General features: G+C 43.3%; 1 protein-coding gene across 8 annotated transcripts in view; it reads right to left on the bottom strand.

Moving 5' to 3' along the window:
* Positions 1-3,492: 3,492 nt before the first annotated feature.
* Positions 3,493-24,875, bottom strand: part of PTPN4 (protein tyrosine phosphatase non-receptor type 4) — a 190,075-nt gene continuing 168,692 nt past the window's right edge. For 6 of the 8 annotated variants that reach the window (XM_030579718.1, XM_030579717.1, XM_030579722.1 and 3 more), the window contains 3 exons: positions 23,895-24,043; positions 7,741-7,876; positions 3,493-4,972 (listed from right to left, as the gene is read on the bottom strand). In XM_030579718.1, coding sequence (XP_030435578.1) covers positions 4,886-4,972; positions 7,741-7,876; positions 23,895-24,043 — 372 coding nt within the window. In that variant the 3' untranslated portion in view covers positions 3,493-4,885. Of the gene's footprint in view, positions 4,973-7,740; positions 7,877-18,769; positions 19,400-20,243; positions 21,397-23,894; positions 24,044-24,875 lie in introns of those variants that run through there. The other 2 variants (XM_030579719.1, XM_030579720.1) reach the window with 2 other exon arrangements.

Raw genomic sequence — 24,875 nt, forward strand, 5'->3', positions numbered from 1 at the left:
TGCTTTATGGTACAAATAAAGCTTTGGTGCATTTCAATGCTGCTCAACAAAGTCTTCATTATCACCATATATGTCATGCCTTTAGGGAAGCTTAAAAAAACCTAACACTTGTCTATAAACTTATGTCGCTAATTTCAGCTACTATACTGATACTTTAGTTTTTTTTTTCCACTGCAGCTGATTACAGTAAATCAGTTCAAGTCAATGGAGATGAAGACTTCTAAGAACTCTTATGTTCTTGTCTCTATCTGAAATCAATACAAAAGGACTGTAAATAATATCCTCCACTCAGTTGTGGTATAAATGGATTTTGCAAACTCAAACTGCTTTGGCAACCTTACATAAGAATATTTAAATATGTAAAATATCAGTAGTATACAATGTTGCTATAAATTCACTATTCCTCCTTTTTCTCAGTAAGAGTATGAAAAAGGGCAATGCCATTATTTTCACTTACAACTTGGTTATGAACATAAAATATCTTAATATAATAGATGTATATTTTAAAAATTAATTTTTTAGACATTAAGTGCTTAGTTAAATTAGTAGGGCTGTCGATTAAATGCAGTTAACTCACGCGATTTACTAAAAAAAATTAACTGATTAAAAAAATTAAATGTGATTAATTGCACTGTTAAATGATAGAATAATACATTTAAATTGGCAAATATTTTTGGATTTTTTCTACATTTTCAAATATATTGATTTCTATTACAACACAGAAGACAAAATGTATAGTGCTCAGTTTATATTATTTTTATTACAAATATTTGCCCTGTAAAAATGATAAAAGAAATACCATTTTTAATTCCCCTCATACAAGTATTGTAGTGCAATCTCTTTACTGTGAAAGTGTAACTTACAAATGTAATTTTTTTGTTACATAACTACACTTAAAACCAAAACAATGTAAAATTCTAGAGCCTAGAAGTCCACTCAGTCCTACTTCTTGTTCAGCCAATTGCTAAGACAAACAAGTTTGTTTACAAGAGATACCGCTGACTGCTTCTTATATGCGTCACCTGAATGTGAGCACAGATGTTGGCATGGCACTTTTATAGCCGAAGTTGCAAGGTATTTACATGCCAGATATGCTAAACATTCATATGCCCCTTCATGCTTCGGCCACCATTCTAGAGAACATGCTTCCATGCTGATGATACTTGTTAAAAAAAAGTGTGTGACTGAACTGCTTGGGGGAGAATTGTTTGTCTCCTGTTCTGTTTTACCCACATTCTGCCATGTATTTCATGTCATAGCAATCTTGGATGATGACCCAGCACATGTTCGTTTTAAGAACACACAAAGAAGGTACCAATGTGAGATTTCTAAGGATAGATACAGAATTCAACCCAAGATTTAAGCAGCTGAAGCGCATTCCAAAATCTGAGAGGGATGAGGTGTGGAGAATGCTTTCAGCTATCTTACAAGAGCAATACTCAGATGCAGAAACTATCCAAACCTGAACCATCAAAAAAGAAAATCAACTTTCTGCTGGTGGCATCTGAATCAGATGATGAAAATGAACATGCATCAGTCTGCTCTGCTTTGGATCGTTATCGAGCAGAACCTGTCAACATGAACACATCTTCTGGCTGAAGCATGAAGGGACATATGAATCTTTAGCGCATCTGGCACATAAATATCTTGCGATGCCGGGTACAACAGTGCCATATGGAAGCCTGTTCTCACTTTCAGGTGACATTGTAAACAAGACATGGGCACCATTACCTCCTGCAAATTGTAACCGAACTTGTTTGTCTGAGCAATTGGCTGAAGTAGGACTGAGTGGACTTGTAGGTTCTAAAAAGTTTTACATTGTTTTGTTTTTGAACGCAGTTATGTTTTGTACATAATTCTACATTTGTAAGTTCAACTTTCATTATAAAGAGATTGCAGTATGATACTTATATTAGGTTGTAATAAAAAATAAATATAAAATGAGCACTGTACACTTTGTAGTCTGTGTTGTAATTGAAATAATTATATTTGAAAATGTACAAAACATCCAATAATATTTAAATAAATGGTATTCTGTTAGTGTTTAAGAGTGCAATTAGTTGTGCAATTAATTTTTTAATCGCTTGACAGCCCTATAAATTAGCCTTCGAGCTAGCCAATATTATGGCTCAAAGTGCTGTCACGTGGAAGTCAAAGCTTGAAAACTTTCCAAAGTACTACAGTACAGGGTAACAATTTTGTTGCAGACAGTTTAAAACAAAACTAAGATTAAAGCCAGTTTATTATTATTTTTATCTCTCTCTAAACCAGAGAAAAAGTATTTCTTTTAGATGGCCATCAAAATAGGAACAGCTACTTTTAGCTTGATATCCAAAGGTGTTTTACCATTTATGCTCAGTAGGTGTGAGATAATATCCTGTGATCTTTCACGTTCTATTGACTAGAAACGGACTACCAAGGAGAGATGGATTTTTTCAACACTTCCATGTAAAACGTCTTTATATCGTCATCCCAGGTGTCAAAATAAAAACCATAACCCTAATCTCTTTTTGTTACATGAGTGATGTAAAAGTAAAGTCTCTGAAACTGCACCAAAGGGCTCCAATCCTACAAGGTGCTGAGTGCCTCCTGAGGTACTGAGCACCTAGCAGGATTACACCAACTATGGCAGATATAGATGTCAATCCTACAGACTAGAGAATATAAGCTGAAGTGAGATGGTTCTTGGCAGCCCATTCTGATTAATAAAGCCTCAATCTAAATTTGAGTAAAATTACTACCTTTCCCTATCAATTTCTCTAGGAAGCAAGCCACGTTGTCAGCTACCTGGCGGTAGCAGTCAGCTTACACTGAACTTTTAAATAAGATTCATCAGTTCATGGAGGGATAATATTGAATTGAATGTCAACTCTAGAAATATACATAGCAGAATTTCTTTTGTAAATAAGGGCTACAGCCCATCTAATATTAATTATGTTCTTCTTATTTCTAAAAAATATTTAAAACTCTATATCTCTTCTATTTGGCATCATGGTTCTTGATGTTTACAAATTCATAAACCAGGACTTCAACTGACCTGAATTTACTTTCACTTTTTCTTAAGTATTTTATAACTGTCATCTCTTCTAAATGTCCATAGAAGAGAGTATATTATATAGAAGAATTTTACAATATTTAAACTTTCTCAGTCTAGAACTTTCTCTCTTTTAATTCTACACTTTATATAGCTTATTAACAAAACCGAACGGATAATAATTTTCAGGAAATCAATAAAACAACAAACCTTTTAAATATTGGCATGTAAAGTTAGGTTTCTGAAGGGCAGTCAAAAAAAGTGACTGAACCCCTACTTACTGTATTTCAAGCTCGATACCTTGCTTATCAGTTGGTTTCTCCCAAACTGGAAAAAATATTGAGAAGGGACAAAATATACATATGCTCACAATGAGCTCAGATACTGTATCAAACAGGCAGACAAACTACTCATTACAAATATGCTAATGACTTAAATAAGAAACAACACACACAAAATGGAACAATTTAATTTTATACAAGGATAACAGAAAAAATGACAGGGGTCATTAAGAGAGTAAAATAAAGTTTTGGGACAATTTGACAGTGTTTTATTCCTTACTTTAATAATAATAATGATAATAATAATTAAAAAGTTCAGTACGAACATGGCTTGAAATCAACGGCTGAAGACTTAGAAAAATAATTGATTAGCAGATAATGGAAAGGAATTAATCACACTTGATGGTAAGTTTAACCTTAAATATCAGTGGTATTAAAAAGTTATAATCTAATTAAATGAGAGAGATTTTTGCAATGGAAGGGTAAAACAAGTTCTAACAACCTACTGGCTTTTTATTATCAACTACTAATAAGTTACCAATTGGAAGGAATGTGTCAGATTTTCCATATAATTTCACAGCAGCAAACAATGCTCACACATTAAGTAGGTGTGATTTGCTACCCACAGTAGCATGCAGGTATTTTTATAAGGAAAAAGGGAATGGTATTCTGTGACCCCTTGCAGTACCATATTCAAAGCACCAAGGGCCATGTATTAAAATATAAACCTATTAAAATAAATATGACAGAATAATACCTTCCTCATAGGGTCATATGAGTGCCTTTTCATTAGACATACTTGCTAAGTCTCAAGGCACTTAAGGGGTTAAGACGCAATGCATGCAATAGTTTCCATTATGTAATGTTAAGTCACATGATTTGGAATTCACCAGTGTTATGACACAGAAATAAATTGTGCCATCAGTTCAAAGAAATGTTGTTTATATTTTACAAGGTGCTGGTAAGTGGACATTATGCAGCTACTGCTGGGTTAACACAGATTCCAGCTTTCCTCTAACAACCAGCTGGTCTCTAATAGGGGTGAAGAGCAAAGTGTGCTGCATCAGTAGGCAGTGTCTATCTAATATTGGCAATATTGCTGATGTTTTTAAAAACAAAAGTGAGGATCTGTACACCTTAAATAAATCTAGCACAGGAAGAGACCATGGCTTAGTGTATATTTTTGTTTTGTTTTTAAAAGACACAGTTGTATATCAGAGTCAAATAATTCCAAGCCTTGTTTGTAGCAATTCGACCGGAAGGGGAGTATATGGCACTACAATGAGATATCATAAGTTACCTTGAACACACTCAGTTCATTCAATTTATGGTTTGTTCGGAGCAAAGCATGAAAATAATAAAGTTTTCAAACACATGTAAGTAATAGAGTTTTAGAGATTGATTTTTGTTTCAACATAAAGTGCAACAGTGCTGAAGTTTTCAAAGTCCTTTGTCAATTCTTCATTGTTCTCCGACACCATTTCCTGCAATCAGAGTTATGGCACAATGAATGCTGCCAGTTTATTACAGAGGACAGGATACTTCAATATGGATCCTAGCCCTTTTGCTCTTATTTATGCAGTGATGTCTTTAAAGGTTTAACAAATCCTTCTTCATACACCTTCAAAATAGCTTCACAAACAAATCTGTATTGACTCTGAAAAGAAAGTTGATTAAGTTAATTGAAAAAGAAATATAACTTATATGATTAAGTTAGAGATAGAAAAGGTCTCTTAGGTCACCCATCCTATCTTGAAAGGGCAGAATTGTGCCTCATCAAAAGCAGCAATTTGGTAATTGTACCTTTATTGAGGAGTAGGGACTTACTCCAACCCCATGGATTAATAGTCTCAGGTTTTTCTACCTCTAACAGGTTAAGAAATAGTGTACCAGAACTACCTTGCCTTTTCCTCTTTCCATTAATTTTGACATATTAGTTGCTCATATCTCACAAACTTCTAGAATGAGAAACCAGTGCTTTATGTCATCAAAAGCTTGAATCCTGGCTTCTTAATTTCTAAAGCATTCTATTTTCAACTCCAGCAGTTCTTGAGATATGAGTTACTAAAACCATGTCTCAACTAAAAAAAAGCAAAAGAATACCTTAGAGTGGACCATAAAATACAGCCACTATCTTGCAAAGTGCCACAGATATAAATGATTGCTGTATAACGATATATACCACTGGAAAGGTAGTATTTCTACCTTTCCAATGGCTTAAATCAGTTTTATATAGCCCTGTTTAATGAACAGATGATAGATCTTAAACAAATACATGTCACATGGATTTAGAATTTTATTTATTGTATCATTACATGTGTATCAGCATAGAAATATTTACATAAATTAGTATAAATATTTTTCTGTTTGAAGATTTCTCTAGAAAATTGACTCTTCTCAGTTCTTTCCATTTATGACATGGGAAGCATAAACATGGCATAGTGCCACCTTGTGGAAAGTGCATGTATCAATCCAGAAATGGAAAGGCAGGAGGAAGTCGTTTAAAGCAGTGGTCCCTAACCTTTTTTGTGGCCAGTAGCACATTCATGTTTTCAGAAGAGTGTGGTGGGCACCAACAACTACTCACTTACGGGGCCGGCTCCAGGCACCAGTGGAGCAAGCACATCTTTGGGGCAGCACATACTATGGGGCAGAATTCCGTCCGTTCTGCAGAGTCAGAGCGTTTTTTGTTTTGGTTTGGTTTTGGTTTTTCTTGGTGCCAGTTCTCGGCAGTGCGGAGAGAAGTCGGAGAGAAGCCGGGAGGACAAAGAACACTGGCACCCGCCGCCTGCAGCCCTAGAGTACTCTGTCCCCAGCTGGCGCGGGTCCCTGGCTTCTCTCCCCTGCTGGGCACTAGGTGGGCCCCGTGCCTGCTGGGGACAGAGAACACCGGCACCCGGAGCCTGCAGCCCTGGAGTTCTCGGTCTGCGGCAGGTGCGGGGCCACGGCTTCTCTCCGGCTTAAGATGCAGCCCCGCACCTGCCAGGGACCGAGAACACCAGCGCTCACAGTCTGCAGCCCCAGAGAAGCTGGAGAGAAGCCGCAGCCTCATGCCTGCCAGGGACCGAGAACACAGGCGCCCGCAGCCCCAGAGTTCTCTGTCCCTGGCCGGCAGGGGCCCGTGGCCTCTCTCTGGCTTAAGCTGCGGCCCTGTGCCTGCCAGGGACCGAGAACATTGGCACCCGCAGTCTGTAGCCCGGGAGAAGCCAGAGAGAAGCTGCAGTCCAGCCCCTGCCAGGGACTGAGAACACCGGCGCCCGCAGCCTGCAGCCCCGGAGTTCTCTGTCCCCGGCAGGTGCGGGTCTGTGGCTTCTCTCACCTGCTGGGCACTAGGCGGGCGCGCATAAATGCCCCGGTGGGTGCTATGGCGCCCGCAGACACCACGTTGGGGACCACTGGTCTAAAGAGACATGATAACATGCAGAGTTTAGGCAGTCCCTGAGTAATACACTGAATCTGGTTTAGTCTGTTACATTGGTGATGTAATAGTTAAAGAGAAGGATTTCACTGAAATTTTGCCTTATGTCTATTAAGCTCAACTATGAACTGCTGTCAGATGGAACTTATGTCTGACTCCAAGACAAATGAAAGTTCTTAAACAGATTCTAAATCTATTCCCAAACAAAAATTACCTTAAAATAGAATTAAAAATAGAGAATACAAATCAGCAATGTAATAAAGTACATTACAGGGATGTTGCAATTATCCCGAAACCAAGCATTATAAACCTAGGAAAACTCCAAACATGCTAAGAAAAACATGTGGAAACACACAGTTAAGGCACCCAAAGAACTCTTATGACAGGTGTCCTCTCCTGATCCTATGAAGTATTTTATAATCCCAGATTAGATTGAACTGATTTTTAAAGACACAATAGATTTCTTCTGTGTGTTCCTCTCTATTGTGTCACTACAGGGCAGAGTTAAAGTTACTTTTTGTATTGCCAGAGCAGGATTACACAGCTGGATTGTATCATCCAGCTTCCCCATAATTCATCTCCTCCAAATTCCTTCCGCTTCTTGGAACTCTTTCCATTTCCCTTCACACATACTCCAGTACCTTGCTCCTTCCTGTCACCCTCCCTTTCCACATCTCTAGTTTCACGTTCCTACTCTCTCCATTCATTAGGCAGATCTGGCGCAAAGGATAGCTTTTGAAAAGAAATATTTAGAATTAATAGTGTTTTTTGCCAGTTATTTTCATTATTAAAAAAGTATGTCTGTCAGCAGAAGTTGCTGCAGAGAAATTCATGAAAAATCACTGAGATATCTTACTGTTCTCAGTGGACCAAGACCATAGCAACTCTCAGTTAAGCTGCCCTCTTTCAAAATATCCAGCACCTCTTACTGTCTTCAGTGAGAGTGAAACCACTGAGTAACATGAGATTACTTTTCTACAATGTACAGTAGTAAGTATGATACTTACAGGTGTTTGGATCATCATGGCCCTTTGATCTCTCATTGTTCTCACAATATCTAATGGATAAACAGGCTGATTGCACTCAATAAGACACATAGCTGTTTCCATAGTGATAAGAACCCCTGTCCGTCCAATCCCAGCACTGGAAAAGAAAAATGTGTCATATCATTAAGCACCTTCAAACTCTCTTTTTTTAAAAAAATGATATACTCCTAAAATGTAAAAAACATTTTAACATTAAAATCTTCAGTATCTAAATATACCCAATAGAAATCTATGATTAGTACAACTGAGGGTTACTGATGACATTCTACTATAAGAGCAGTGTTTGTACATAACATTGGAAGCTTTCTGTCCTTCCTGGATATAAAAACTCAGTGGGAAATTTTCAAAGCATTGGATGGATCTCTTACCCTTCTGAGTAAGTTTGCATTTTTCTACCTCTGCACATTTCTTTGTCCTCCTAGAATATAAAACCTGAAGAATTTCACAATATTTTGCTGCAGTATAACCAAGCAATTTATTTTTAGGGGTTTCCAAACTCCCAACTGCTGGAGAGCTCTTCGGCTCACCACGGGAGCTGAAAAGCCCTACACTGAATAGCATTCAATATCATTTTGCTGTGAACAAAAAGACTGTTCCGTAACTGGTGCTCTTCGAGATGTGCTGCTCATATCCATTCCACATTAGGTGCGTATGCTCGCCACATGCACCGGTGCTGGAAGTTTCCCCCCCAGCAGTATCCATAGTGGAGCAGCTCTAGCACCCTCTGGAGTGGTGCTTGCATGGTGCTGTAGCAGGGGAGCTGCCAGCTCCCTCCACCCTCAGTTCCTTCTTGCTGGAAACTCTGACAGTGTTGAAGGAGGGCGGGTCATGGACTGGACATGAGCAATACATCTTGAAGAACACTAGTTACGGAACAGGTAACTGTCTTTTCTTCTTCGAGTGACTGCCCATATCCATTCCATGTTAGATGACTCCAAGCAGTTCCTGTGGAGGCAGGAAGGCATTCATGGCTGTGCAGATTGTAATACAGCTCTGCCGAACCCAGCATCATCTCTGGCCTGCTGAGTGATGGCATAATGAGACGTGAACGTGTGGACTGAGGATCATATCGCTGCTCTACAGATGTCCTGGATCCGGATGTGCGCCAGGAAGGCTGCCGAAGACTCCTGTGCTCTAGTCAAATGAGCCCTGACGATCAGCAGTGGCGGGACCTTTTGTAGTTCATAACAGGTCTTTATGCAAGAGGTGATCCAGGTGGAAATCCTATGTGAAGAAACTGGAAGTCCCTTCATCCTATCCATTGTAGCAATGAAGAACTGCATCGATTTACGGAAAGGCTTGGTATGCTCCAAATAAAAAGGCCTTCCAGACGTCCAGTGTAAACGCCTCTCCTCAACAGTCTTGTGAGGCTTGGGACAGATCACTTGCAGGAATACGTCCTGGCTCATGTGGAAGGAAGATACCACCTTCGGCAGGAAGGACGGGTGGGGTCACAGCTGGACCTTGTCCTTATAAATACTGTGTAAGGCGGTTCTGCGGTCAAGGCCTTAATCTCTGAGACTCCTCTCGCAGAAATCACTGCCACCAGGAAAAGTGACTTTCCAGGACAAGTAGGAAAGGGAGCAGGAGCCTAGCGGCTTGAAAGGCGGGCCAGTGATCTTGGAGAGGACCATGTTAAGGTCTCACTTAGGGACAGAGGCCCGTATCTCCGGGTAAAGCCTCTAGAGGCCCCTCAGGAACCTGACAATCATGTCATGAGAAAAGACTGTCTGACCTTGGATTGGCTGGTGGAACACGGAGATGGCTGCAAGGTGTACTCTGAGGGAAGAATGCACCAGACCCTGGTTCCTGAGCTGCAGTAAGTAGTCCAAGATAGACTGCACTGAAGAATGTGAGAGAGAAATGCCATGCTCTGACACCCAGTGGGAAAACCTCATCCACTTGGCCAGGAAAGTTAGTCTCGTGGATCGCTTCTTACTTCCCAGGAGGACCTTCTGGATCTCTTTCAAGTAGGTACGCGCCTCCAGATTCAACCATGGAGCATCCAACCCGAGATGTGTAGAGACTCGAGATTGGGGTGCAGGAGCTGACCGTGATCCTGTGACAGCATGTCCAGATGGTAGAGAAGGGGCAAGGGAGGGGCCACCGCCATGTTTACGAGTGTGCGGAACCAGCGCTGGTGAGGCTATGTGGGGCAATTACTCATAGACTCATAGACTCTAGGACTGGAAGGGACCTCGAAAGGTCATCGAGTCCAGTCCCCTACCCTCATGGTAGGACCAAATACTGTCTAGACCATCCCTAATAGACATTTATCTAACCTACTCTTAAATATCTCCAGAGATGGAGATTCCACAACTTCCCTAGGCAATCTATTCCAGTGTTTAACTACCCTGACAATTAGGAACTTTTTCCTAATGTCCAACCTAAATCTCCCTTGCTGTAGTTTAAGCCCATTGCTTCTTGTTCTACCATTGGAGGCTAAGGTGAACAAGTTTTCTCCCTCCTCCTGATGACACCCTTTTAGATACCTGAAAACTGCTATCATGTCCCCTCTCAGTCTTCTCTTTTCCAAACTAAACAAACCCAATTCCTTCAGCCTTCTTTCATAGGTCATGTTCTCAAGACCTTTAATCATTCTTGTTGCTCTTCTCTGGACCCTCTCCAATTTCTCCCCATCTTTCTTGAAATGCAGTGCCCAGAACTGGACACAATACTCCAGTTGAGGCCTAACCAGCACAGAGTAAAGTGGAAGAATGACTTCTCGTGTCTTGTTTACAACACACCTGTTAATGTATCCCAGAATCACATTTGCTTTTTTTGCAACAGTATCACACTGTTGACTCATATTAAGCTTGTGGTCCACTATGACCCCTAGATCTCTTTCTGCCATACTCCTTCCTAGACAGTCTCCTCCCATTCTGTATGTGTGAAACTGATTGTTCCTTCCTAAGTGGAGCACTTTGCATTTATCTTTATTGAACTTCATCCTGTTTACCTCAGACCATTTCTCCAATTTGTCCAGATCGTTTTGAATTTTGAACCTGTCCTCCAAGGTAGTTGCAATCCCTCCCAGTTCGGTATCGTCCACAAACTTAATAAGCGTACTTTCTATGCCAACATCTAAATTGTTGATGAAGATATTGAACAGAACCGGTCCCAAAACAGACCCCTGCGGAACCCCACTTGCTATACCTTTCCAGCAGGATTGGGAGCCATTAACAATTACTCTCTGAGTACGGTTCTCCAGCCAGTTATGCACCCACCTTATAGTAGCCCCATCTAAATTGTACTTTCCTAGTTTATCTATAAGAATATCATGTGAGACCGTATCAAATGCCTTACTAAAGTCTAGGTATATCACATTCACCGCTTCTCCCTTATCCACAAGGCTCGTTATCCTATCAAAGAACGCTATCAGATTAGTTTGACAGGATTTGTTCTTTACAAATCCATGCTGGCTATTCTCTATCACCTTACCACCTTCCAACTGTTTGCAGATTATTTCTTTAATTATCTGCTCCATTATCTTCCCTGGCACAGAAGTTAAACTAACTGGTCTGTAGTTTCCTGGGTTGTTTTTATGTCCCTTTTTATAGATGGGCACTATATTTGCCCCCTTCCAGTCTTCTAGAATCTCCCCCGTCTCCCATGATTTCCCAAAGATAATGGCTAGAGGCTCAGATACCGCCTCTATTAACTCCTTGAGTATTCTAGGATGCATTTCATCAGGCCCTGGTGACTTGCAGGCATCTAACTTTTCTAAGTGATTTTTTACTTGCTCTTTTTTTATTTTATCTTCTAAACCTACCCTCTTCCCGTAAGCATTCACTATATTAGACATTCCTTCAGACTTCTCAGTGAAGACCGAAACAAAGAAGTCATTTAGCATCTCTGCCATTTCCAAGTCTCCCGTTACTGTTTCCCCCTCCTCACTGAGCAGTGGGCCTACCCTGTCCTTGGTCTTCCTCTTGCTTCTAATGTATTGATAAAAAGTCTTCTTGTTTCCCTTTATTCCCACAGCTAGTTTGAGCTCATTTTGTGTCTTTGCCTTTCTAATCTTGCCTCTGCATTCCTGTGCTATTTGCCTATATTCGTCCTTTGTAATCTGACCTAGTTTCCATTTTTTATATGACGCCTTTTTATTTTGTAGGTCACGCAAGATCTCGTGGTTAAGCCAAGGTGGTCTTTTGCCACATCTTCTATCTTTCCTAAACATTGGAATAGCTTGCTTTTGGGCCCTTAATAGCGTCCCTTTGAAAAACTGCCAACTCTCCTCAGTTGTTTTTCCCCTCAGTCTTGATTCCCATGGGACCTTACCTATCAGCTCTCTGAGCTTACCAAAATCTGCCTTCCTGAAATCCATTGTCTCTATTTTGCTGTACTCCCTTCTACCCTTCCTTAGAATTGCAAACTCTATTATTTCATGATCACTTTCACCCAAGCTTCCTTCTACTTTCAAATTCTCAACGAGTTCCTCCCTACTTGTTAAAATCAAATCTAGAACAGCTTCCCCTCTGGTAGCTTTTTCAACTTTCTGAAATAAAAAGTTGTCTGCAATGCAGTCCAGGAACTTATTGGATAGTCTGTGCCTCGCGGTGTTGTTTTCCCAACATATATCTGTAGTAGACTCCCAGCACGACATCACCCGTGTTTTTTTACCCCTTTTAGCCTAACCCAGAGACTCTAAACACTCCCATCTCCTATGTCCATCTCTACCTCAGTCCAAGTGTGTACATTTTTAATATATAAGGCAACACCTCCTCCCTTTTTCCCCTGTCTATCCTTCCTGAGCAAACTATACCCATCCACACCAACATTCCAGTCGTGTGTATTATCCCACCAAGTTTCAGTAATGCCAACAATGTCATAGTTGTATTTATTTATTAGCACTTCCAGTTCTTCCTGCTTATTACCCATACTTCTTGCATTTGTATATAGGCATCTAAGATACTGGTTTGATCTTGCCTCCCAGCTTTGCCCTGACCCTCCTTTCTTTCTGCCATTATAGCCCATGCTCCCTCCTGTTTCCAACCCATCTCCCAAGTCTTGTTCCCCACTTACCTGTGGGCTTTGCTCACCTGTCCCTGTCGAACCTAGTTTAAAGCCCTCCTTACTAGGTTAGCCAGTCTGTGCGCAAATAAGGCCTTTCCCCTCCTCGAAAGGTGAACACCATCTGTGCCTAGCAGTCCTTCCTCGAATAGCATCCCGTGGTCGAGGAAGCCAAAGCCCTCCTGGCGACACCATCTTCGCAGCCAGGCATTCACCTCCACGATGCATCTGTCTCTGCCCGGGCCCCTACCTTCGACAGGAAGAATCGAAGAGAATACCACCTGCTCCTTAACCCGTACTCCCAGAGCCCTGTAGTCACTCTTGATCTGCTCAGTGTCACACCTCACAGTATCATTTGTGCCCACATGGATGAGTAGCATGGGGTAGTATTCAGAAGGCCGGATAATCCTCGACAATGCCTCTGTAACATCTCGAATACGGGCCCCTGGCAGGCAGCATACCTCCCGGGATGATAAACTGTGCCTTGTCCCTCTTGATCTTTACTAGGACCCGGATGACCAGAGGGTAAGTGTACATCAGACCCTCGGCCATGACAGGAGGAAGGCATCGGAGGGGGAGTCCTTGCTCAGGCCCTGCTGGGAACAAAACCGATGGCACTTTCTATTTTGCCTGATGGTAAACAGATCTACTTGGGGAGTTCCCCAGCTCTGGAGGATCATGCAGGCCACCTCTGGGTGGAGTGACCACTCGTAGTGAGAGGAGAAGTCCCTGCTGAGGTGATCTGCTAGGGCATTCTTGATGCCTGGGAGGTGACCAGATTCCAGATGGATGCTGTGGCTGATGCAGAAGTCCCAGAGATGGAGAGCCTCTTGGCAGAGAGCCAACAAGCATGCTCCTAGTTGCCTGTTGATGTAGAACATTAAGCCCATATTGTCCATCAGGACTCTCACCACTTTGCCCGACATGTGCGGCAGGAAGACCCTGCAGGCCAGCTGGACCACTCTGAGTTCCTTGACATTTATGTACAACACTGCCTCCTCTGGGGTCCACTTTCCCTGGATCCAGAGATGTCTGAGGTGTGCCCCCCCAACCGAGGTCTGAAGCGTCCAACACTAGCTCAACAGATGGAGCGGTACTGTCGAATGAGATTCCTTCCAGGACTTTCTTGAGATCAGTCCCCCACTGCAATGAGGTGAGAACTGCCAGGGGAATGGTGATAGTCTTCTCCACGTGGTCCCTGGATTGGGAATAGGTCAACGCCAGCCATTGCTGCAGGGGCCATATGCGGACCACCTGGCATGGCAGACCACATGTGTGCAAGCTGCCATGTGTCCAGGCACAGGCACACCCTAGCCAATTTCAGGAGAAATGCGGACACTTCCGCGATGAGGTCTGTCAGGTCCTGAAACTTGTCTAATGGCTGAAATGCTCTCGCCTGGGTTGAGCTGAGCACGGCCCCGATGAATTCTATCCTTTGAACTGGAACAAACATGGACTTTTTGTGGTTGACCAGTAGTCCCAGGGAGCGGCACGTGGCTTGTAGTACAGCGACGTCGGATTGGACCTGAGCCTTGGAACTGCCTTTGACCAGCCAGTCGTTGAGGTACAGGTAAATCTGGATATGCCTAAGCCTGAGGTAGGCCGCAACTATCGACATGCACTTGGTAAACACCCTTGGTGCTGTACCAGGCCAAATGGAAGGACTGCAAACTGATAGTGAGCCGAACCCACCGTAAAACGGAAAAAGCATCTGCGCCCTGGGAAGATCGCAATGTGAAAATATGCATCTTTCAGATCAAGGGCAGCATACCAGTCTCCCAGACCAAGGAGGGGATAATGGAGGCAAGTAACTATGTGAAACTTTAGTTCTTTAGGTATCTGTTGAGGTCTCGCAGGTCCAGTATGGGACGCAGACCACCCTTGGCCTTTGAGATCAGAAAATACCAGGAATAGAAACTCTTGTTCTGCTAAGGAGGCAGGACTTTCTCCACTGCCCCCAGCTGTAAGAACCCCTGAACATCCTGCTCAAGAAGACTCTTGAGAGAAGAGTCCCTGAAGATGGACGGGGAGGGGTGTGTGTGGAAATAAACTGGAGGGTGTAACCGTGTGCCACCATACTGAGGACTCAGCAGTTTGCAGTTATTGCTGACCATGCTGGGAGGAAAAAGAAAAGGCGAATGCAAAAAATTGGGAAAATTGGATCCAGGGAATAGACTGGTAGGTCGCACTAGGGCATGCCCTCAAAATGACTTTTTAGCTCCTTGCTTGCAGCGGTTCGAGCCTGACTGGGCAGAGAGTAGGGGCAGGTGGCTTGCGTGCTGTCTATAGCCCTTGGGTTTTTTGTGCAGTGGGTCCTACTGGGGCTGGCTTTCTTGCCCCTGGTAGTTTCAGTTTGAAACGCTTATGTGCCAGGCCCGGAACGTAGAGCCCAAAGGTGGTTCAGGAGTCCTTCAGCCCATGTAATTTGTTGTCCATCTGCTTCGCAAACAGGGCATGGCCATCGAAAGGGAGGTCTTGAATCGACTGCTGACCCTCGGAGGACAACCCAGAGAGAAGCAGCCAGGATGCCTGCTGCATGGAAATGGCGGACACCAGGATGCATGTGGCAGAGTCTGCCACCTCTTGAAGGTCCACCCTGTCAGCAGCCATGCCCTTGTCGAGGATCGCCTGGAAATCTTTACAAAAACCTTCTGGGAGGGCATTCTTGAAGTTGGCTATGGTTTGCCACATATTAAAGTCATAGCGGCCAAGAAGGGCCTGGTAATTGGCCACACTCAGCTGTAAGCTAGACGAGGAATAAATTTTCCATCTGAACAAGTGCAGTCTCTTGGAAACTTTATTTTTGCGGGTAGCTCTGGGTTGCCCCTGGTGTTCCCTGTGGTTAACTGCCTCAACCACCAGGGAATTTGGAGCAGGATGGGAATAAAGGTATTCGTGCATATGCTCTGCTCATTTGGAAATGGGGAACAAAAAGGAGGGGGTTTGCCACAAGGTACTGGATATCTTCTATAGCCCTTCGTGAAGGGAAGAGGCACCCTAGCAGGGGCTGTGAAGGAGAGGATGTTGAACAGGAAGTATGCTTGCTCCTCCAACTCCTCCACCTGCAGGCAAAGGTTGGACATGACCCTCTTCAGCAGCTCCTGGTGTGCCTTAGCGTCATCTGAGGAACTGGGTGAGGGGGCTCTGTGATGGCCTTGTCTGGTGATGACGAGGAGGAGGCTGGTACCACAGGGCCAGCCACTGGGCAGGTTTTGGTACCAATGGTACACACAGCACTGAGAGTCTGCGAGGCTGTTCCGCTGATGTGGAGCCTTGCTGCATACCGGAGCCATATCTGGAGCAATTGCTACCCGGTGACCAGGATCCACTGGAGCAGCAACTCTGTGCTTGGCGATAATCATGGTCAAGCCTAGAGGAGGACTGGTCCGAGTGGGACATGCACCTCTGCGAGGACCTTGGGGATGGAAGACTGGCAATCCATGCCTAGTGCTTCGAGACCAGTACCGGGATGAGGAGCAGGACCTGAGGTATAATAGGCCAGGCACTGGTGGGGGATCTCCCCAATATGGTGACACCCATCTCTGGGATTGTTGGCGGGGCCTGCGACTCCAGTCTTCTGATCGTTCCCGGGATCTGTAACGGTGTTCTGCAACACGAAGGGCTGGTTCTGAGGTTCCTGCTGGGGAGCACATGCCTCCATGGGTCTGTGCCAGGTAACCGGCAAGGTCCTCCTCAAGTCCCGCAACCAGTGCCTAGGGTCTGGTGACCGTAGAGGGCTCCGATGCGTATGCCTCCCTAACTCCGAGGCGTGACGGCTTCAAGCAGGTGAACGGTGGCAGGACGTCCCCCACGATGGGGAATGGTGCCGTTGGGGTAAAGGCAGATGAAAGGTTCCAACGCCATGAGGTCTGGGAACCGATGAGGCCGATGTGGGCAGCACTGGGAGCATCAGGATCTCCTGCACAGCCTGGAGTGCTTCAGGCATGTATGGCACCTGAAGCTGACAAAGGTCCATCCCTGTGTCCAGGCCTTCAGACAAGGAACGGGGTGGGCTGCATCGCCTGACATGCGCTGAGGCCCAACATCCCGATGGGGGAGATGAGCTGCCTGGTGTGAGTCTTAGCTCACACCCAGCCTTGTCCTTCCCCTTGCGTGGAGTAGGAGACCGTCCCCTACCGGCTTTTTTCGACTTCTTGGTTGGGGCCATGGACAGGGATTGGTGCCGGCTCGTCGAAATGGCTTGCCATGGTGCTGTGTGCCAAGTTGGACCTCTGCTCTGGGACCAGAGTGAGCGCCGATTCCATCAGGAGTGCTATGAGTCTAATCTCGCAGTCTCTCTTAGTCCTAGGTTTAAAGGACTTGCAGATACGACACATCACTTATGTGCCCTTCATCAAGGCACCTGAGACAGCTACTACGCAGATCGCTCACGGGCATGGGCTGTTTGCAGTGATCGCAGGGCTTAAAGCATGGGGACAGGGCATTCCCTGGCCCATGGCTAAGTCCCAGACAAGACTAACAAAACTAACTACTGCTAAGGGCTAACTAACTCAACTACTAACTATGTACAAGAACTCTAGTTCGTATGAACGAAGCCTAAGCAATACTAGTAAAAGCAGCGAATGTTCTGTGCACCATCACTGGGGTCAAGAAGGAACTGAGCGTGGGGGGAGCCAGCGGTGTCCCTTATACTGTGCCATGAGGGCACACTCCAGTTCCCTTCAAATTTTTTTTTTAAAGGTGCTTCAGCCTAATGAGCTCCCTCTTTCTTCACCGTGGCAAACGGTTCATTTCAGAATCATCAGGCAGTGAGGGGGTGCTTCAGTTCACGATACCCCATTAGAAGCTTTTTACTGAATGACTCTTGTCCCATCTTCCACATTAGGGCAACACCAACCCCAATTAGCTTGACTGCTGTATGTGGTAACTGAACAGGTGCATTCTATGACTAACCCTGTGAAGTTGGCCAGCTTAGGTAACTGAATTATGCTGAAATTAACACCATCCGGCTGTTTCTATGGACAAATAACTTGGAATAGAGAGAAGCTGCCACTGCTGGACAGACAGCAGTCTCTTTAGAGGCCAGCAGCTGCACAGGACACATTTCGGCTGGTCAGAGCAGATGTCTAAAAATCCACGACTACACTGTGTAGTATTTTTTTTAGACAACCACTAAGGACTTATTTAATGACATGGTCACATAGCAGGGCATCAGAAGTGAATTCCCAGCTGAGATTATAATGCATAGTGCTGAAGAACTATGCATTGAAGATGAAGAGCTAGATTCTGTGTTCCACTTTATGCTGCTCAGATGGCATAAAATGCCCCTATAGTTGTTAGAACTGGCTCCCAGGGCAGTTGGATGGCATGCTAGCCTTGGCTTGTAAAAAAATAAATAGGAAATGTACTAACCAAAAGTTGGTGAAAAAATGTTAAACTTTAAATAAAATAGTCTCCAATTAGGAATCTATGCTTCAGAAGGTAAGCATAAGCAGGATCCTGCTTCTGTACACCAAAAAGGCTCTAAGGATTTGTCTACATAAAAAACTCGCCTAATCTCAACACCTTTTAATAAAAGGTAAACTACAACATGAAGGTTCCCAAGTGGCAAAATAGTGAGAAGTCTTACAGAAAGGATATTTATTCAAAATTAAAAACAAAAAAGGCTTGCTTTTAATTTCTTTATGTGTATGTACACACTCTTCTGGAGTTAGGAAACCTCAGAGAACACCTAAAACTGAGGCAATTTACTCTTGAGCATGGTAAACATGTTGTTTTAAATCAAAATGTTTCATATTAAGAGAAATTAAAATAAAATACACACTTGGTACTGTCGGGAAACCAGTGTTTTCCATTTGTCAATATGACTGGGAACCTGTATTTGCGTCATTATATGTACCTTAAATGATACAGTTTGAAGGTGTTTCAGGCTAAAGTGAAAATGTCTGCTTTTAAACAAGTTGAATCTTATAAGTACACATTAATAAAGAAACTGTAACTTATCTTGATCAGTTTTATTTTTAATACAATTTAGAATTTAAATATTCTACAAAACTTTAATATGTTCCTTTATAATTCTGTCCAGAAGGTGGCATCAAAGGTTACCATATAATGTAGTGGTTTGAATAGAACTTTATCATTAGGGGCAAATACAATATTGTATGAAAAACTGCTCAACAAAAAGAAGCTAAGAATATACTCAGGATTCCTATGGATAATGCTCCAAATATCAAGATATATATGCACTGTACCAAGATTTAGTGTATCCTTCAATAGAAAGAATAACATTATTTTAAAAAATTAGAAAAAATGTATCCAACCCTAAAACAGAATGATTAGTCCTTATAATTCAGATTAGCACCCATTTTCAATTCCCATACGTTAAGCTGTTTGATGATAAAGCAGAGAAAGAGGAAGTTATTCACCTTGTGCAGTAATGATGGTTTTTCGAGAGGCGTCCCCCTGTGGATGCTCCACTGTAGGTATGCTTGCGTCCCTGCGCTGCTGATCGGAGAACTTTGGAGGCAGTGTCTGTTCGGCCCGCACACGCACTGTCCCCTCTTCATATTCTGCCATGAGCTAACCACCATTGCCCGGGTGAACCCCCATCAGTTCCTTCTCTACCGCAGAGTTCCTGACAAGAATTCTGAAGTAGAGGGAAGAAGAGTGGGTCATGGAGCATCCATAGTGACACACATCTCAAAGAACCAGTTACTGCACAAGGTGACTAACTTCCTTTTCTTCTTCAAGTAGTGTCCCTATGGATGTTCCACTGTAAGTGACTCCCAAGCAGTATCCCTAATGGGAGGAGGCTGGGGCTTCAGAGTTGAGTCTGCTATGAATGATAATACTGCGGAGCCAAAGATAGTGCCGGAAGCAGAGTCCCCCAGTAATCACATAGTGTTCTGAAAAGGTATGCACAGATGTCCAGACTGCTTCCCTGCAGATTTCCAAGACAGGGACATTCTTGAGGAACGTGACAGAGGAGGAAATCAACCTTGTGGAGTGTGGTCGGAGAATAACCTTGTTCTGAAAGAACTGTATTAGGGCAGTGTGCCATCAGTGCTGCTATCTCCCCAGTTCTCCTCGCTAAGGTGATCGCCACCAGGAATGCTGTCTTCATAAACAGGTATGTGAGCAAACGAGTGGCAATGAGTTCAAAGGCAGTCTAGTTAGGTGAAGATTCCTGTCTTCTGGGTGAATCTTGATGCAAGTCTCCAGGTGGTTGCACAGCTGCCTCCATTAGAAGGTGTGTGTGGCCATGGCTACACTGGCGCTTTACAGCGCTGCAACTTTCTCACTCAGGGGTGTGAAAAAAACACCCCCCTGAGCGCTGCAAGATACAGCGCTGTAAAGCGCCAGTGTAAACAGTGCTGCAGCTAAACCCCCAGCCTGGCTCCCAGCGCTGCAAGCTAAACCCCATGAGGAGGTGAAGTATGTGCAGTGCTGGGAGAGCTCTCTCCCAGCGCTGGCGCTGCGACTACACTCACACTTCAAAGTGCTGACACGGCAGCGCTCCCACGGCAGCGCTTTGAAGTTTCAAGTGTAGCCATACCCTTAGTCTCAGCTCTCTGCCCTTTCGAGACCACAGCTTCAGCTGTTGACAAAAAACACACTTCTGGGGAAAATGGCTTTCCCTGAGGCAATGGACACAATAGGAATGTCCGTCCATTAGGGGATGACCTGTTTACAGGAGAGGCACCTCTTAAACCCCAGTGAACCAGGCATACCCCACATAGGGATAGTTCCCAGAAAAGGGGAATTAGTAAATAAAGTTGGGGGGGGTTCGTGGTGGTTTTTTTTTTTTTTTTTAAGGAAAAAATGAAACTCTAAACTCACAAAAGAAAGATTAAGTTAGAACAATAGGGTTAACAATCTGATGAACGGACAGCTAATAGCTTTGTCTCTAGCCAGGGGTGGTTGAGAAGGAACTGAGAAGGGTTCTCCCCTGCAAAGCTGGTTAGCCTTGTGGCAGAGTACGAGGAGGGGACAACATATGTGCAGGCCAAATGGACACTGCTACCAAAATTCTCCAATCAGCAGTGCAGGGCTGCAGGAGCACCTACAGTGGAGCACCCATAGGGACACTACTCGAGGAAGCAACAGTTATTTACTGGGAAGTCACTGATTTACAAAGAACATAAATGCTGACAATTTCTCTCTCTACAGTTCTCCCTTAGCAGCAATTAGTGTTCAGATATACAGATTTTTAAATGGCTGATATTAACTCTTTTTGGTCTGTCTAGGCCACACATTAATAGTTTTGTGGCATAAGTACTGTATTCCAAGAGAGTTGGACATCAGTTTAAAAAAATATAACTCAATGTAGTTTCATATACAACAGGTTTACAAAGTTTTCCTGCCAATTTTTGTGGCTTTACAATCACTTGTGTCTATTATTGCAAGGAAGGGAAGATTCACTCTAATGGATCTGCAGTTTTTTCTATTTTTCTGGGATCAAACTGGAGAGAAAAAAAGGTGGTGGTATTCTTCCATGCTCTTCCGAGAAAGTAAGTGCCAGGCACGTGAGTCGCCAAAAAGAGAAATCACCACAGTAGACTTGGCAGATATTCAAAAGATGTGCATCACATGACATCCCTAGAATCCTTGAGCTTCAGTCCCCTGGGTATGGGTGCTTCTTGACTGAGGAAGAAATGTGATAGTATCTCTAAAATGCCACCCACCTGAGTTTCCCTCATGATACATCACACACAGTAAATTGTGCAAGGTCTGTGACCCTCCCTCTCTTTGTTTACATGAAGCACGAAATAGCTATCAGTGCTGTCATTAAAGTTTTCACCATTGGGCAGCTGAATTAACACCTCCCTGAGATGAATGAGGCACTTGACACCTCCCAGAGGTATTATTCTAGGCTCTCTGCAAACTAATGCCATGTCTACACTAGCACATATGTTGGCAAAACTTTTGTTGCTCAGAGGTGTGAAAAAAACACTCCCCTGAGTGACATAAGTTTTGCCGGCACAAGTGCTCATGTGCACAGTGCTATGTCGGCCGCAGAGCTACTGCTGCTCATCGAGCTGATTTTATTACATCGACAGGAGAGCTCTCTCCCATTGGCATAACGCAGCTACACAAGCGCTCCTGTAGCAGCACAGCTGTATCAGTACAGCTCTTTGGCTGTAAGCTTGTAAATATAGACATGGCCTGTCTCTGCATCAGTAATTCCTGGTTCACACTTTTGAGGTTTTCTTTGGAATCACATACTTTAGCTAGAAATATACTTTAAAAACACAACAAAAACAAAGAAAACCTTTAAAGTTAAGATTCTGGAGAAAAAGAGAGGTGTTGGTATTCTGCACTGCCACAGTGTCCAAGCTTTGCCTTGGGCAGAAGAAAATGTATTTCCCTCCCATTCCTGTGTGAAAGATCCAGACAAAACCAGGAGAAATTGACAATACACAAGAGGCTGTCAAATGCACAAAGTAAACATATTGGGGAAAAAACCAACAATTTTTGCTCTAATCTTTTCCAGTGCAGTGGGGTGGTCACTCACTCCTGCCTTAAAAGGCTTAAAACAGCCCGGGGAGAGGGCTGTGGCAAGGAAGGAAAAGTGGGGCTGATTGTGGAAAGCAGCCTCAGCTGGGGGCCATGCCCCAATCAGGCCAAGGCCGGCTTAATGAGGGCCCAGCTGGCCCTTTAAGAGGGCTGAGGCCAGAGACAGACTCTCTCTAGCTTTTAGAGGGAGGGACCTGGCTGCAGGGAGTAGAGAGATGGTACCTGGAGTGGAGCAGAGCTGGGGGAAGGCCCAGGGAGCTGGGGAGCTCCAGCCTGGAAACCCCACAGGCTGCGACCTAGTGGAAGGCCAATTAGGTACTGGGGTTGCAGGGGGCAGCCCATGGGAAGGCAGAGGCAGCAGGTCCAAACCCCCCTTGCCTATGATGAGTGGCTTTTACACTGCAGTCTGCCCCAGTGAGCAGGGGCTAGATGGTGACTAGCAGTAGCTCACGACTGAGGCAAGGTGGGGATAGAGGGTTGGGGGGTCTCCTGGGGGAGGAGACCCTGAGACTGCGGGGATATTGCCAGGGGACAGCACACAAAAGACAAGGGGGCCAGCGGCAGGGAACACCAGCCTGAAGAGGGCACTCTAGAGGCTAGACACACGAGTTTCCTGAGATGACCAGCAGGAGGCGCCGCAGCGGTGAGTAGCACACCACAACATCCAGTTATAATAATCTTAGGTCTTACGTGTAAAAACAATAGATACAAAAATTAAGTTCACGGTGTCTCTTTAGCCTCTGTTTCTTCATCTATAAAATGGTATACTACTTGACAGGTTAGATTGTAAGGGTTGCTGTTTGTACCGTATTTTGAAGATGAAAGGGCCAAAGTCTATTCATATATGTATGCCTGCAATTCTCAAAGAAGTCAGTGGGTGATGTGCATGTTGATTTGAAGACAAAATTTGGCATTAAGTATTATTCCTGTCTTCTACTTACATTAAGTGCTGTGGAGATTCTGTGTTAAATGGATTCTAAATGTGAATGATGAAATGTTAAGAACAGCACATTAATAGTCTATGTAAATCTGAAATACAGCTTAAAGAAAACATGAATACAGGTGTTTTCATTCATGTCAAAGTACACAAATGTTAAGTATTTGAATCTGGTAAATATGGATACACAAATATTCAGTACTGGAGAGAAGACAGACTTTGGTGAAAAAGTGATTTATGTCACTACTGTACAAGCTAGAGAGAGAGATCGATCTTGCCCTTATGGATATAAGATTTATCCAGCTCTTTTTGAATTTTGCAGTTCACAGGCACTGTATGTATAGCAGTTTCCTAAATGGGAAGTGGTTTCTTCTCCCTCTAGAATTACCATGATCATTACTATCCACAGGCATTTTACCTATATGAAACAAGACAGTGCATTTGATTCTGAAAATTGCTCACTCAAGCGTGATGCTAATAGCAAAAGGTATAGAGAATTATGGATAACTGTTCAATTCAAATTTTAAATCCCCTTGTCTCTTTACTTTAACAGGAACTCAATGAAATTTATAATTGAATTTAATCAGAAATGGTGAACAATAAAAGACTAAATAAAATAGAGAAGAAAGCATGTGATGAGAAGAGGCATTCAGTCAGACTATTTATGAAAGCTAGAAAAAACAAATACCTGCAATGAACAACAACAGGTTCTTCTCTGCCAGCCCTCTTTTTTCGTACAAGACACACAAAATCCAGGAAGTCACTGGAATCATCAGGAACCCCATGATCAGGCCATGCTACATACTGGATCTGGGTGAGCTGACGAGTTTCATTTTTCTAATCAGGAATACAAAACTTGTTCAAATGTAATTCAGACTTCATAATTAAAAAAAACAGCAATAATCAACTATACTCGCATAATTACCTCTCATTTAGACATCTCAAAGCACTTTATGAATATTAATTATTTGTCAACACATATTTTAGAATCGTATTTTTCCTTATAAACAATAATAAAAGGCACAAATATGTCTTTATAAGCCATTCAGAGTAAATCTCTAGAACAGGCAAGCTATTACTTTGGCTTTTCTGCTAAAGTCTGTTTTACTGTTATCTAATCTTTTCAATCCACTCTGTCTGTTGGTGGAGCTCTCTGGGGCAGAAACAGTCTTGCTTTGTTATACACAGTGCCTAGTACAATTGGACCTTGATTCTGACTAGTGCTCCTAGGTATTACCATAATATAAACATAATGCATTAGAAATGGGCTGGAATAATTTCTAAAATTCACTACCAAAGTGCATTGTAAAATAAGCAACCAGGTGCAATTTGGACAAAAATACCATATACCAATTCAACAAAGCAGCAAAGAGATATGACTAATAATGCATAAGAAAGAGAAGATCGCTATTTTAAAGTGTAGTTCTACTCTGAAAAGCAATTTTCTAAAAATAGCACTATGGGTTCCATGTTTGCTGCACCTAAATGGCAGATCACATTTTCTCAACTTTAAAGTGAAAAGATTTTTTCCCTCTAGCCACCAGTACCAAACACAGCCAGGCATCTTAAAATCAAGCTATGCCTTTTCTGCCTCACACATCATTAGCAATACATAAGAACATAAAAGCCATACTGGGTCAGACCAAAGATCCATCCAGCTCAGTATCTG

This window comes from Gopherus evgoodei, chromosome 11 (genome assembly GCF_007399415.2).
Source record: "Gopherus evgoodei ecotype Sinaloan lineage chromosome 11, rGopEvg1_v1.p, whole genome shotgun sequence".
NCBI lineage: Eukaryota > Metazoa > Chordata > Testudines > Testudinidae > Gopherus > Gopherus evgoodei.